Source organism: Staurois parvus, unplaced genomic scaffold (assembly GCF_062004578.1).
Source record: "Staurois parvus isolate SC_StPar_1 unplaced genomic scaffold, SC_StPar_1.0 ptg002623l, whole genome shotgun sequence".
Taxonomy (NCBI): domain Eukaryota; kingdom Metazoa; phylum Chordata; class Amphibia; order Anura; family Ranidae; genus Staurois; species Staurois parvus.
In genome coordinates, this window is record NW_028320419.1 from 12660 (window position 1) to 27500 (window position 14841).

At 44.1% G+C, this 14841-nt stretch overlaps 1 protein-coding gene across 1 annotated transcript in view; it reads right to left on the reverse strand.

Moving 5' to 3' along the window:
• Window positions 1–213: 213 nt before the first annotated feature.
• LOC149430586 (beta-1,3-galactosyltransferase 2-like) overlaps window positions 214–14841 on the reverse strand; it is a 28670-nt gene continuing 14042 nt past the window's right edge. The window contains exon 2 of the mRNA XM_089666215.1: window positions 214–1780. Within this exon, the coding sequence (XP_089522341.1) occupies window positions 553–1671 (1119 nt within the window). The 5' untranslated portion in view covers window positions 1672–1780 and the 3' untranslated portion in view covers window positions 214–552. The remainder of the gene's footprint in view (window positions 1781–14841) is intronic.

Genomic DNA, 14841 nt, shown 5'->3' on the forward strand with positions numbered 1-14841 from the left:
AAGCGTCCGGACTGGAAGGGGGGGGGAAAGCGTCCGGACTGGAAGGGGGGGGGGAAGCGTCCGGACTGGAAGGGGGGGGGGAAAGCGTCCGGACTGGAAGGGGGGGGGGAAGCGTCCGGACTGGAAGGGGGGGGGGAAGCGTCCGGACTGGAAGGGGGGGGGGAAGCGTCCAGACTGGAAGGGGGGGGGGAAGCGTCCGGACTGGAAGGGGGGGGGAGCGTCCAGACTGGAAGGGGGGGGGGGAGCGTCTGGACTGGAAGAGATTGAAATCACGAGAAACCAACAAATATTTGAAACACTTTGAATGAAGACCCTCAATGGCGGTCGCCGACTGTCCGAGGGTCTGCTCTCCGAGGGTCTGCTGTCCGAGGGTCTGCTGTCCGAGGGTCTGCTCTCCGAGGGTCTGCTCTCCGAGGGTCTGCTCTCCGAGGGTCTGCTCTCCGAGGGTCTGCTCTCTGAGGGTCTGCTCTCCGAGGGTCTGCTGTCCGAGGGTCTGCTATCCGAGGGTCTGCTCTCCGAGGGTCTGCTCTCTGAGGGTCCGCCTCTGAGGGTTCAGACACATTTCTGTTTATTTTGCTGTAACTGGTTCCAATAGTATATCATGTCCCCCGGACTGAATTCGTGAGACGTCACAATCTTGCTGTATTCACAGTCTGAGTAGACCACCTTCCAGGGGTTGAAGTCGGTGTCCTTTGGTGGGGCCTCCGGCAGAACCCCCAACTTGTCAAGACAAAGGCCAACAAAGGCGTCCTCCAGATGGATCCATCTGATGGCTGGGGAGACTTTGACGATCTTGGTTGCCAGGTCTCCAGAGAAGGCATAGCCGGTCCCGGAGCAAAACAACGGGTAACTGTCCTCCGGGTATTCTTCGGGAGGAACGTACCACTTGCTGTCCAGATTCCGGATCGGCGTTCCGTTGATCATCATATATCCAGTGAAGTAGTTTACTCTCGGAGGCTTGTCTGGTTTCAAGACATGGTAGACTAGATGTTCGGTGTTGACGAACATGTCGCTGTCCGTTTTCATGACGTATGAGGCGTTCGGGCAGTATGTGGAAATCCAGTTGAACCCGTTGATGACCTTTGTGCTCAGGTTATAGTAGGTGTCCAAATAATCCTGCTGAATGATGTCGTGAAATGTCTGACTTTCCTCAACAAGAGACCTCTGCCCGTCCTCAGTCCACCCAAGGTCCTTGCCTACAATGAACAGCCGCAGTACCTTGACTCCGGGTAGAAAGTCCTCCTTCCCCCACGTCTGTCGAATGGCCTGCCGAGCTTGCTTCCTCCAACATTCCACGGTGATGAGAAGAATAAGGAATGGAGCGCCATCTTTACATTTATCGGGCTCATTGATGACGTAATCGTACGTATGAACCCTTTTCTGAGAGTCCTTGCTGGACTTGGTCTCCAGTGAAGAATTCGCCATCAGAAGCTGTGTATTTATAGAGGAGATGTGGTTCTCCACCACTTGCATGTTGACTTGAACCCTACTAGACAGATTGGCCAGGGCGTTTTGTATTTTCAAGGTGGAAATGACTATCTTCCCAGGGAGCCACCTTATGTTACTGAAGATGAGCACCATCAACGTAAAAAGGATCAGGACCAGAAACAAGAGGCGGGTGACCCTCCACTTAGTGCCGGAATAGCAGATGAGCCGTACCAAGGAAAACATGATTGACTCTTCACAAGGGCTTCATATTTCCAAACATTTTCAGCTCCGTGTTGGTTTGCGTTTTTGCCGCGGGTGTCTTTGCAGCATCTTCACTTCCTGGAGGAACGTTCTAGAAAAAATTAAAGAAGAATGTGAAACCAAGCTGAAAAATTTATGGAAAGCTCCTACCACCCCACCCATACCAGACATAGTCATGCCTACACCGCCATGAACTCGGCACCTCCTTCCCATCCCATAATGTCCATACTGCTGGCCCATGGGGCCTGCACAGCCCCTGATGAAGCTGCCCTTGGGCTGCACTGTGTAGATGTGGCATGAGCGTGGACAGGTAAGTAGACGTGTGCGGTTCGTTTCGTTCCGAATCGAAATTCGGACAAAAATTTTTGAATTCCGAGATTCAAATGTATCCAAATTTCCGAATGAAAATATTAAATTTTAAATGAATCCAAAATAATGAAATGAAAGTTCGTCCAAAATTTAAATCAAATTCAATATCAAGTGTTTATTTTTCGAAAACAAATTTGAAATATAAAACATTGCTGACTATTCTTGATTTCCTCCAAAGACTGTGTGTATTAGTGTCTTCCGAAATTCGAATTTTGAAAAGTATGGAATAGAATAAAATGGAAATTAATAAATATTTATAATAATAAAAAAAAAAAAGAATAAAATGGAATAGAATAGAAAATAAAAAGGAATAGAATAAAAAAAAAATACAACAGAATAAATATAGCCGTCTTCCAAAATGTGAATTTTAAAAGGAATACAATTAAACAGAATAGAGTAGAACAGGATAGAATAGAAAAGAATAAAATAGAAAATAAAGGAATAAAATAGAACATAATAAAAAAGAATAAAACAGGAAATAATGGAATAGAATAGAACCAACTATTTCTCTAAAATGAATTTGGATCAATTCAATATTTTTATTTGAATTCGATTAAAATTTGAATCAAATCCATTGGAAAAATTCTAATTTGGTCGAAAATGAATAAACGACGCGAAACAAAACACATTTTTTTTTTTCTGCACATGTCTACAGGTAAGTATAGGTGTTAGCGTGCAGTTAATTCAGACATGGGTGCAACAACCATTGTCATATATTATACTGGGGTTAGTCATTTTGATGGTATACGCTTCTATAATTTAGTGTTCTACGCAGCTTAGCTCCGGCTCCCCTGATGAATGGCAAGAGAAGGGCTGGAACTCCACAGTAATCAGCAGCTGCCAGCTGGCTTTCTGTAAGGGACTGAGTCTGAGAGGAACACTGGAAGGAGCAGCAGGTAAGCTGCTGCACTGGCCCCAGACATTCGGCATCTTCCTCTCTTCTTTCTTCCTCCACCTCAGTGGTGCGCTACATACAGAGTTCAGTGGTGCGCTACATACAGAGTTCAGTGGTGCGCTACATACAGAGCGCAGGGTTCAGTGATGTGCTACATACAGAGTGCAGAGCTCAGTGGAGTGCTACATACAGAGTACAGAGTTCAGTAGTGTGCTACATATAGAGTGCAGGGTTCAGTGGTGTGCTACATACAGAGTGCAGGGTTCAGTGGTGTGCTACATACAGAGTGCAGGGTTCAGTGGTGTGCTACATACAGAGTGCAGGGTTCAGTGGTGTGCTACATACAGAGTGCAGGGTTCAGTGGTGCGCTACATACAGAGTGCAGGGTTCAGTGGTGCGCTACATACAGAGTGCAGGGTTTAGTGGTGCGCTACATACAGAGTGCAGGGTTCAGTGGTGTGCTACATACAGAGTGCAGGGTTCAGTGGTGTGCTACATACAGAGTTCAGGAGTGCGCTGTTTACAGAATGCAGAGGTCAGTGGTGCGCTATGTAGCAAGTGCAGGGTTCAGTGGTGCGCTACATACAGAGTGCAGAGCTCAGTGGTGCGCTACATACAGAGTGAATGGTTCAGGAGTGTGCTACATACAGAGTGTAGAGCTCAGTGGTGCACTACAAACAGAGTTCAGGAGTGCGCTGTTTACAGAGTGCAGAGTTCAGTGGTGCGCTACATACAGAGTGCAGAGCTCAGTGGTGCACTACATACAGAGCGCAGAGCTCAGTGGTGCACTACATACAGAGCGCAGAGCTCAGTGGTGCGCTACATACAGAGTGCAGAGCTCAGTGGTGCACTACATACAGAGCGCAGAGCTCAGTGGTGCACTACATACAGAGTGCAGAGCTCAGTGGTGCACTACATACAGAGTGCAGAGCTCAGTGGTGCACTACATACAGAGTGCAGAGCTCAGTGGTGCACTACATACAGAGCGCAGGGTTCAGTGGAGCACTACATACAGAGTACAAAGTTTAGGAGTGCGCTGTTTACAGAGTGCAGGGTTCAGGAGTGCGCTGTTTACAGAGTGCAGGGTTTAGGAGTGTGCTATGCACAGTATACTGGTCTCCACCTCTCACCTAGGTGCGAGGGCCACATGAAATGGTCTCGGACCTTGTGTTTGACACGTGTGTTCTAACCCTTCGCCTCTCCATCAAAATACACGCGTGTTGTGTGATCGCCTTGGTCAGCTCAGAGCTGAAAAGGTCACGTCCCGCTTTATATTTTTAGCTCAATGACTGCCGGAGGTAACAAAGCAATTTCCTCAGCCTTGCCGGTATTCACGCAACATTTACCCGAGGTGATATGACGAGGCGGTCGATATTTACACGTCTAGGGCACATGTAGGCAACCCTGGAGAGCTGGAGATCTGCAAGAACAACATGGAAGAGATCAGGAATCATCAGAGTGCAGGGAGCTACAAAAAACAAGAACGTCGCAAAGCCCCATTAAAAAGAAAGGCAGGGCAGAGCGCGGGGGTCAGTAGCAATGCAGAATCCAGGGGTCAGAAGTATGTAATAGAAAGTACTATAAAACAATAGATAGGGGGCGCCCCAGCCGAGCGCACTACCTTCCCATACACTTCATTAATAAATAAAAGCAAGTAATATACTCACAAAGGCATCAACAGGCGTATCAAATACCCAACACGTGACTGTCGCCAGATCCGCTTGTACCATGGGAAGACCCTTCAGGGTCCAATACGGCTAACACGTTTTGAGGGTCAGCCCTTCTTCCTTGTTGGCTATGGGGAAGGGGGGCTGCACCTTCGAATTGTCAGCCATATTGGACTCTGAAGGGTCTTCCCCTGCTAAGGGTTGCGGATCTGGTGACAACATCTTGAGTATTTGATATGCCTGTTGACACTTTGGGGTTTATTTACAAAAAGCTGGAGGGTGCAAAAGCAAGGTCACGCCTGCAGAGAAGAAACCAATCCCATTAAAACCATCAACATGGAGATGACCCCTCCCTCCTTAGTGGTTCTAACATCCCTCCGCTCTTCTGGGAAGGCGTTCCACAATATTCTGTAGTGTGGTTTTGGGAATATGGCTCATTTGTTAGGTCAGGTACTGATGGTGGACGACAAGACCTGGCTCAGTTTTTGCCTTCCAACTCATCCCTCAGGCATTCAGTGCGTAGTCAACTGGGTCTGATTTAATATGGATACAAGCTGTTGTTCTCTAGAACTGGAACTCTTTATTATACGGATATTGATCTTGTCCGCTATATTAGGAGACTATATCTAGAATTCATCCACCAGCATTTGGGATTGACTATTATTCATGTGTTGGGGTCATGCTGCTTTTCTCTAGAACCCCCCACGTTGGTTCTAATATGCTCCGCTCTTCTTTTGAAGGCTTTCCATGAGCTTCTGGAGGGTGTCTGTGAGAATTTGGATCATTTGTGAGGTCATGTGTAGATGTTGGGTGAGAAGACCTGGCTTGGTATCAGCGTTCCAGCTCATCTCAAAAGTTTTCAGTTGGGTTGAGGTCACGGCTCTGTGCAGGACACCTACGTTCCTCCACTCCACACCAAAGTTCTTTATGGAGCGAACTTTGGAGCACAATCATAAAAAGTTTAATCGGCAAGGTGAAACCGTTCGTAAAATGGTCAATCTCCATTGTATGACCTGCTTTGCCTTGCTTTGGAGGCTTTGCAAGAATAACATGCTTTAAATTCATAGATCTACTGGCTTGCTGCTGTCTTTATTATTGCAACCTGTGGTTAGTTTTATCTATGAGATGTGGAGTGTGATTCTAGACTACGTAGTCATCTGGATCTGGTTTAATATTGTGGATCATAAATAAACAGGCTTTCAACTTGATGGATCTACTGACTTCCCGGTCTCTTTGAACCTGTGGTTCATGTGTCCTTGAAATGAGTGTGGAGTGTGAGTCTAAACTGTGTAGCCAACTGGGTCTGGTTTAATATTCTGGATACAAGCTGCTTTTCTCTGGAACCCCCCTTCATGGTGGTTGTATCATCCTTCGCTCTTCTGGGAAGGATTTGCACAAGATTTTGGAGGGTGTCTGAGGGAATTTGTGCCCATTTGTGATGTCAGGCAGGATGCTGGTTGAGAAGACCTGGCTTGCAACCGTTGTTCCTGTTCATCCCATTCAGTAGGGCTGAGGGTCAGAACCCTGTGGAGGACGCCCATGTTCCTCCACACCAGACTTTGGATTAGACTTTGGAGCACACAGTCATAAAAGGCTTCCACAACAAGATTAAAAAAAGTTCATAAAATGGAAAATCCTTTTTATGACCTGCTGTGTAATCTTTACAAGGGTCATAAACTAACATACCTTCAACTTGGTGGATCTACTGGCTTGCTGTCTTTTTTTTTTTTCCCAGCCAGAGGTTCATTTATTCATGAGATGAGAGTGTGGAGCATGATTCTAGATTACATAATCAAATAGACCTGGTTTAATATTGTGGATACAAGCTGCTTTCTTTTAGAACTCCTTGTTATATGAATATTGATATTGTTTGCTATATTAGGAGACTATATCTAGAATTCATCTGCCAGCATTTGGGATTGACTATTGTTCATGTGTTGGGGTCATGTTGCTTTTCTCTAGAACCCCCCATGTTGGTTCTAAAATCCTCTGCTCTTCTTTGAATGTTTTCCATGAGATTCTGGAGGGTGTCTGTGGGAATTTGGATCATTTGTGAGGTCATGTGTAGATGTTGAGTGAGATGACCAAGCTTGGTATCAACGTTACAGCTCATCCCAAAGGTGATCAGTAGGATTGAGGTCAGGTCTCTGTGCAGGACACTTAAGTTCCTCCACGTTCCTCCACACCAAACTGGTCAAACCATGTCTTTATGGAGCTGGCTTTGGAGCACAATCAAAAAAACATTTCCACAGCAAATTGAAAACGTTCATAAAATGGTAAATCCCCATTTTATGGACTGCTTTACGCTACTGTGAAAGATTTACAAGGGTCATAAATGAACAGGCTTTCAACTTGGTGGATCTACTGACTTCCCGTTCTCTTTGAACCTGTGGTTCATGTGTCCTTGAGATGAGTGTGGAGTGTGAATCTAAACTGTGTAGCCAACTGGGTCTGCTTTAATATTCTGGATACAAGCTGCTTTTCTCTAGAACCCCCCTTCATGGTGGTTGTATCATCCTTCGCTCTTCTGGGAAGGCTTTGCACAAGATTCTGGAGGGTGTCTGAGGAAATTTGTGCCCATTTGTGATGTCAGGCAGGATGCTGGTTGAGAAGACCTGGCTTGGAACCGGTGTTCCTGTTCATCCCATTCAGTAGGGCTGAGGGTCAGGACCCTGTGGAGGACGCCCATGTTCCTCCACACCAAACTTTGGATTAGACTTTGGAGCAGTCATAAAAGGCTTCCACAACAAGATTAAAAAAAGTTCATAAAATGGAAAATCCTTTTTATGGCCTGCTGTGGAAGCTTTACAAGGGTCATAAACTAACATACGTTCAACTTGGTGGATCTACTGGCTTGCTGCTGTCTTTTTTTTTTCCCAGCCTGAGGTTCATTTATTCATGACATGAGAGTGTGGAGCATGATTCTAGATTACATAATCAAATAGACCTGGTTTAATATTGTGGATACAAGCTGCTTTCTTTTAGAACCCCTTGTTATATGAATATTGATATTGTTTGCTATATTAGGAGACTACATCTAGAATTCATCTGCCAGCATTTGGGATTGACTATTGTTCATGTGTTGGGGTCATGTTGCTTTTCTCTAGAACCCCCCATGTTGGTTCTAAAATCCTCTGCTCTTCTTTGAATGTTTTCCATGAGATTCTGGAGGGTGTCTGTGGGAATTTGGATCATTTGTGAGGTCATGTGTAGATGTTGAGTGAGATGACCAAGCTTGGTATCAACGTTACAGCTCATCCCAAAGGTGATCAGTAGGATTGAGGTCAGGTCTCTGTGCAGGACACTTAAGTTCCTCCACGTTCCTCCACACCAAACTGGTCAAACCATGTCTTTATGGAGCTGGCTTTGGAGCACAATCAAAAAAACATTTCCACAGCAAATTGAAAACGTTCATAAAATGGTAAATCCCCATTTTATGGACTGCTTTACGCTACTGTGAAAGATTTACAAGGGTCATAAATGAACAGGCTTTCAACTTGGTGGATCTACTGACTTCCCGTTCTCTTTGAACCTGTGGTTCATGTGTCCTTGAGATGAGTGTGGAGTGTGAATCTAAACTGTGTAGCCAACTGGGTCTGGTTTAATATTCTGGATACAAGCTGCTTTTCTCTAGAACCCCCCTTCATGGTGGTTGTATCATCCTTCGCTCTTCTGGGAAGGCTTTGCACAAGATTCTGGAGGGTGTCTGAGGGAATTTGTACCCATTTGTGATGTCAGACAGGATGCTGGTTGAGAAGACCTGGCTTGGAACCGGTGTTCCTGTTCATCCCATTCAGTAGGGCTGAGAGTCAGGACCCTGTGGAGGACGCCCACGTTCCTCCACACCAGACTTTGGATTAGACTTTGGAGCACACAGTCATAAAAGGCTTCCACAACAAGATTAAAAAAAGTTCATAAAATGGAAAATCCTTTTTATGACCTGCTGTGGAAGCTTTACAAGGGTCATAAACTAACATACCTTCAACTTGGTGGATCTACTGGCTTGCTGCTGTCTTTTTTTTTTCCCAGCCAGAGGTTCATTTATTCATGACATGAGAGTGTGGAGCATGATTCTAGATTACGTAATCAAATAGACCTGGTTTAATATTATGGATACAAACTGCACTTTTTTAGAACTCCTTGTTATATGAATATTGATATTGTTTTCTATATTAGGAGACTACATCTAGATTTCATCTGCCAGCATTTGGGATTGACTATTGTTCATGTGTTGGGGTCATGTTGCTTTTCTCTAGAACCCCCCATGTTGGTTCTTAAATCCTCTGCTCTTCTTTGAAGGTTTTCCATGAGGTTCTGGAGGGTGTCTGTGGGAATTTGGATCATATGTGAGGTCATGTGTAGATGTTGAGTGAGATGACCTAGCTTGGTATCAGCGTTACAGCTCATCCCAAAGGTGATCAGTAGGGTTGAGGTCAGGCCTCTGTGCAGGACACTTAAGTTCCACCACGTTCCTCCACACCAAACTGGTCAAACCATGTCTTTATGGAGCTGGCTTTGGAGCACAATCAGAAAAACATTTCCACAGCAAAGTGAAACCGTTCATAAAATGGTAAATCCCCATTTTATGGACTGCTTCATGTTACTGTGAAAGATTTACAAGGGTCATAAATGAACAGGCTTTCAACTTGATGGATCTACTGACTTCCCGTTCTCTTTGAACCTGTGGTTCATGTGTCCTTGAGATGAGTGTGGAGTGTGAGTCTAAACTGTGTAGCCAACTGGGTCTGGTTTAATATTCTGGATACAAGCTGCTTTTCTCTAGAACCCCCCTTCATGGTGGTTGTATCATCCTTCGCTCTTCTGGGAAGGCTTTGCACAAGATTCTGGAGGGTGTCTGAGGGAATTTGTACCCATTTGTGATGTCAGGCAGGATGCTGGTTGAGAAGACCTGGCTTGGAACCGGTGTTCCTGTTCATCCCATTCAGTAGGGCTGAGGGTCAGGACCCTGTGGAGGACGCCCATGTTCCTCCACACCAGACTTTGGATTAGACTTTGGAGCACAGTCATAAAAGGCTTCCACAACAAGATTAAAAAAAGTTCATAAAATGGAAAATCCTTTTTATGACCTGCTGTGTAATCTTTACAAGGGTCATAAACTAACATACCTTCAACTTGGTGGATCTACTGGCTTGCTGCTGTCTTTTTTTTTTCCCAGCCAGAGGTTCATTTATTCATGAGATGAGAGTGTGGAGCATGATTCTAGATTACGTAATCAAATAGACCTGGTTTAATATTGTGGATACAAGCTGCACTTTTTTAGAACTCCTTGTTATATGAATATTGATATCGTTTTCTATATTAGGAGACTACATCTAGATTTCATCTATCAGCATTTGGGATTGACTATTGTTCATGTTGCTTTTCTCTAGAACCCCCCATGTTGGTTCTTAAATCCTCTGCTCTTCTTTGAAGGTTTTCCATGAGGTTCTGGAGGGTGTCTTTGGGAATTTGGATCATATGTGAGGTCATGTGTAGATGTTGAGTGAGATGACCTAGCTTGGTATCAGCGTTACAGCTCATCCCAAAGGTGATCAGTAGGGTTGAGGTCAGGCCTCTGTGCAGGACACTTAAGTTCCTCCACGTTCCTCCACACCAAACTGGTCAAACCATGTCTTTATGGAGCTGGCTTTGGAGCACAATCAGAAAAACATTTCCACAGCAAAGTGAAACCGTTCATAAAATGGTAAATCCCCATTTTATGGACTGCTTCATGTTACTGTGAAAGATTTACAAGGGTCATAAATGAACAGGCTTTCAACTTGATGGATCTACTGACTTCCCGTTCTCTTTGAACCTGTGGTTCATGTGTCCTTGAGATGAGTGTGGAGTGTGAGTCTAAACTGCGTAGCCAACTGGGTCTGCTTTAATATTCTGGATACAAGCTGCTTTTCTCTAGAACTCTTTATTATATTGGATATTGATATTGTTTTCTATATTTGGAGACTATATCTAGAATTTATCTCCCAGCATTTGGAATTAACAATCATTCCTGTGTTGGAGTCATGTTCAGGATCCTTATACAGTAGTGGCAACACTGAAATTTGGCACCCGGCCCCCCGCCATTAAAATTGGGCGCCCACCACCAGCACCTCCTCCCCTCAGGCCCCCACCACCAATAAAAATGGTGCGGGAACTCCCTCCTTCTGAGTCACATCTTGGCTCAGCCCTGTCTCTGAGCCCAGTCTCTGTCTCTGAGCACCGTCACTTGGTTCCACCTCCCAGTACCATACCTTTTAGAGAAAACAGAACCAGGGGCGGACGGACCTGTGGTGCTAAATAATTTGTATTCAGTTTGTTAATGATAACAAGGAAAGCAGTAAAAGAGATCTCCAGCAACCAGCAGCATCAGACCCCCTCAGCAACAATAGATTCCTCCAGCAACAATGGACCCCCCAAAAACAAAAATACCACCCCAGCAACAATAGACCCCCAGTAGCTGCAACAGATTTCCTGGCAACCAGCAGCATCAGACCCCCTCAGCAACAATAGATTCCTCCAGCAACAATGGACCCCCCAAAACAAAATGCCACCCAGCAACAATAGACCCCCAGTAGCTACAACAGATCTCCCAGGATCCAGCAGCATCAGACCCCCTCAGCAACAATAGGTTCCTCCAGCAACAATGGACCCCCCAAAACAAAAATACCACCCCAGCAACAATAGACCCCCCAAAACAAAATATACCCCAGCAACAATGTCCCCCATCAACAATAGACCCCCAGCAGCTGCAACAGATCTCCCAGCAACAAGCAGCATCAGACCCCCTCAGCAACAATAGGTTCCTCCAGCAACAACGGACCCCCCAAAACAAAAATACCACCCCAGCAACAATAGACCTGCGAAAACAAAATTCTACCCCAGCAACAATGGACCCCCCAAGACAAAATACCACCCCCACAACAATAGACCCCCAGTAGCTGCAACAGATCTCTCAGCAAACCAGCATCAATAGACAATAGATCGTTTTGGTGTGTTTTACCGCATTTCAGTACAGTTCTGTGCAGGAAAAATGCAGCCTGTTCTATTTTATTTTTTTGCAACCGGAACGCACCGGAACTGCAAGTGCTGATGGGAACTATGACACTGACAACCATATCACCGACTTTCTGTGCGTCTTGGATGCAGAAAAGAACACAACTGAAACGCATGGAGTGTGAACTGGCCCGGAAGAAAAAGAGAAGGGAAATAATGAACTGAAATGCATCAAGAAATCTAAAAAGCACCGGAACGCGCCAAAAAAGCGCATGCAACAATGCATCCACAATGCATCTGGACTGCGTTTCTATAGTGTGAAACGGCCAGGGGCGAACTGACCATTTGGAAACTCGGGCACTGCCTGAGGGCCCGGGGTTAGTAGGGGGCCCCATGAGATGCCCCTGGTACCTTTTTCATAGGCTTTTTCGAGTTTGGGCAAGGACACAGGGGCCCCATGATCCCCTATTGCCCGGGGGCCCCATGAGTTGTCAGTCCGCCCCTGGAACCAGCCATGGTGATACTCCAATGCAATCCATGGCAGTGTACCGGCACACATATGCTGCCATGTTGGCACCAGGAAAGCACATTTCGCCCACACGGCTCAGTGAGTAAAAACTGGGAACTTTTTTTGCAGCAAAATCAATTTTCTCAAAATAACTCCACTCACCAAAATACGGAGTTCCCAGATCACCCTGACCTGGGGTCTGCTGGGTTGGATCCTTTTCCTCCTTTCCCCATTGTTCTCTGAGGACTGAACAGAATAAGCAGCCAGATTTGGATTTCCCTCTATATACAAAGGTGTCATCCAACAGGGCCGGGGGGGGGGGGGGGGGGCAGGGACAAAACCCATTATGCAAAGTCTAAAATGATTTGAAAGAAATTTCCCTATGGTCTTGCCTGCTAATAGCCTCGGCCCCGACTAGATAAACAGACCAAAGAACAAAAGGAAAAACAAAAAAAAAGAAATTTATATATAAAAAAAAATATATCATGTATATATACGGTACAGAGTATATATATATATATATATATATATATATATATATATATTTTAATTTAGTTTCAAGATCAGCATATTGTTACAAAAATGCAGATGCTACTAACCCCCACCGAAGATAAAAAAAAAAAAAATTATATATATATACAGTTGCAAGAAAAAGTATGTGAACCCCTTGGGATTATGTGGAGTTTTGCAAGAATTGGGCATAAAATGTGCTCTGAACGTCATCTAAGTCACAACAATAGAAGAACACAGTCTGCTGAACATAATACTACATAAACATTAGATGTTGCCATGGTTTAATTGCACATAACATGTAAACATTCACAGTGCAGGGAGGAAAAAGTATGTGAGGCCCTAGCTTAATGACTTCTCCCAGAGCTAATTGGAGCCAGGAGTGGCCAACCTTGACTCCAATCAGTGTGATGATATTGGATGTGTTGCTGACAGCTGTCCTGCCCTTAAAAAACACACACCTGTTTTGGGTTTACTGGTTTCAAGAAGCACTGTCTGATGTGAACCATGCCTCGCAGAAAAGAACTCTCAGAAGACCTACGATCAAGAATTGTTGACTTGCATGAAGCTGGAAAGGGTTACAAAAGTATCTCCAAAAGCCTTGATGTTCATGTGTCCACGGTAAGACAGACTGTCTACAAATGGAGAAAGTTTAGCACTGTTGCTACTCTCCCTAGGCGTTGTCGTCCTGTAAAAATGACTGCAAGAGCACAGCGCAGAATGCTGCATGAGGTAAAGAAGAATCCCAGAGTGTCAGCTAAAGACCTACAGAAATCTCTGGCACATGCTAACATTTTTGTTGACACATCTACAATAAGGAAAACATTAAACAAGAATGGAGTACATGGGAGGACACCACGGAGGAAGCAATTGCTGTCCAAAAAGAATATTGCAGCACGTTTGAAGTTTGCAAAAGAGCACCTGGATGTTCCACAGCACTACTGGCAAAATATACTGTGGACAGATGAAACCAAGATTGAGTTGTTTGGGAAGAACACACAACACTATGTGTGGAGAAAAAAAGGCACAGCACACCAACATCAAAACCTTATCCCCACTGTGAAACATGGCGGAGGGAGCATCATGGTTTGGGGCTGCTTTGCTGCCTCAGGGCCTGGACAGATTGTTGTCATTGATGGGAAAATGAATTCCAGAGTTTATCAAGACATTTTGCAGGAAAACGTACGACCATCTGTCCGCCAAGTGAAGCTCCGCAGAGGATGGGTGATGCAACAGGACAATGACCCAAAGCATACAAGTAATTCAACAAAACAATGGCTGCAACAGCACAGAATACGCCTTCTGGAGTGGCCCAGTCAGAGTCCTGACCTCAACCCGATTGAAATGCTGTGGCATGACCTTAAGAGAGCGATTCACACCAGACATCCCAAGAATATTGCTACACTGAAACAGTTTTGTGAAGAGGAGTGGTCCAAAATGACTCCAGATCGTTGTGCAGGTCTGATCTGCAACTACAGGAAACGTTTGGTTGAGGTTATTGCTGCCAAAGGAGGGTCAACCAGTTATTAAGTCCAAAGGTTCACATACTTTTTCCTCCCTGCACTGTGAATGTTTACATGTTATGTGCAATTAAACCATGGCAACATCTAATGTTTGTGTAGTATTATGTTCAGCAGACTGTGTTCTTCTATTGTTGTGACTTAGATGACGTTCAGAGCACATTTTATGCCCAATTCATGCAAAACTCCACATAATCCCAAGGGGTTCACATACTTTTTCTTGCAACTGTATATATATATATATATATATATATATATATATATATAAAATATGTATATATGTAAAATATATTTTATATATACTGTACAGCATATAAGTGTGTGTGTATATATATATATATTATTTTACAATTTAAAGATCAGCACATTGTTACAAAAATGCAAATGCTACTCGCCTCACTAAGAGCCCAGCTATATAACCCCCACCGAAGAAAAAAAAATGTATATAAAAATATATTGTGTATATATACTGTACAGCGTATGTGTATATATATATATATATATATATTTATTATACACACACATATATGTTGTACAGTATACTTACACAATATTTTATATATACTATATATAATTTTTTATTTTAAGTTTCAATATCAGCTTAAATATTGTTAAATTTATATATATATATATATATATATATATATATAATTTTTTTTTTTTCCCCCTTTATTTATTTTTTAATGATGC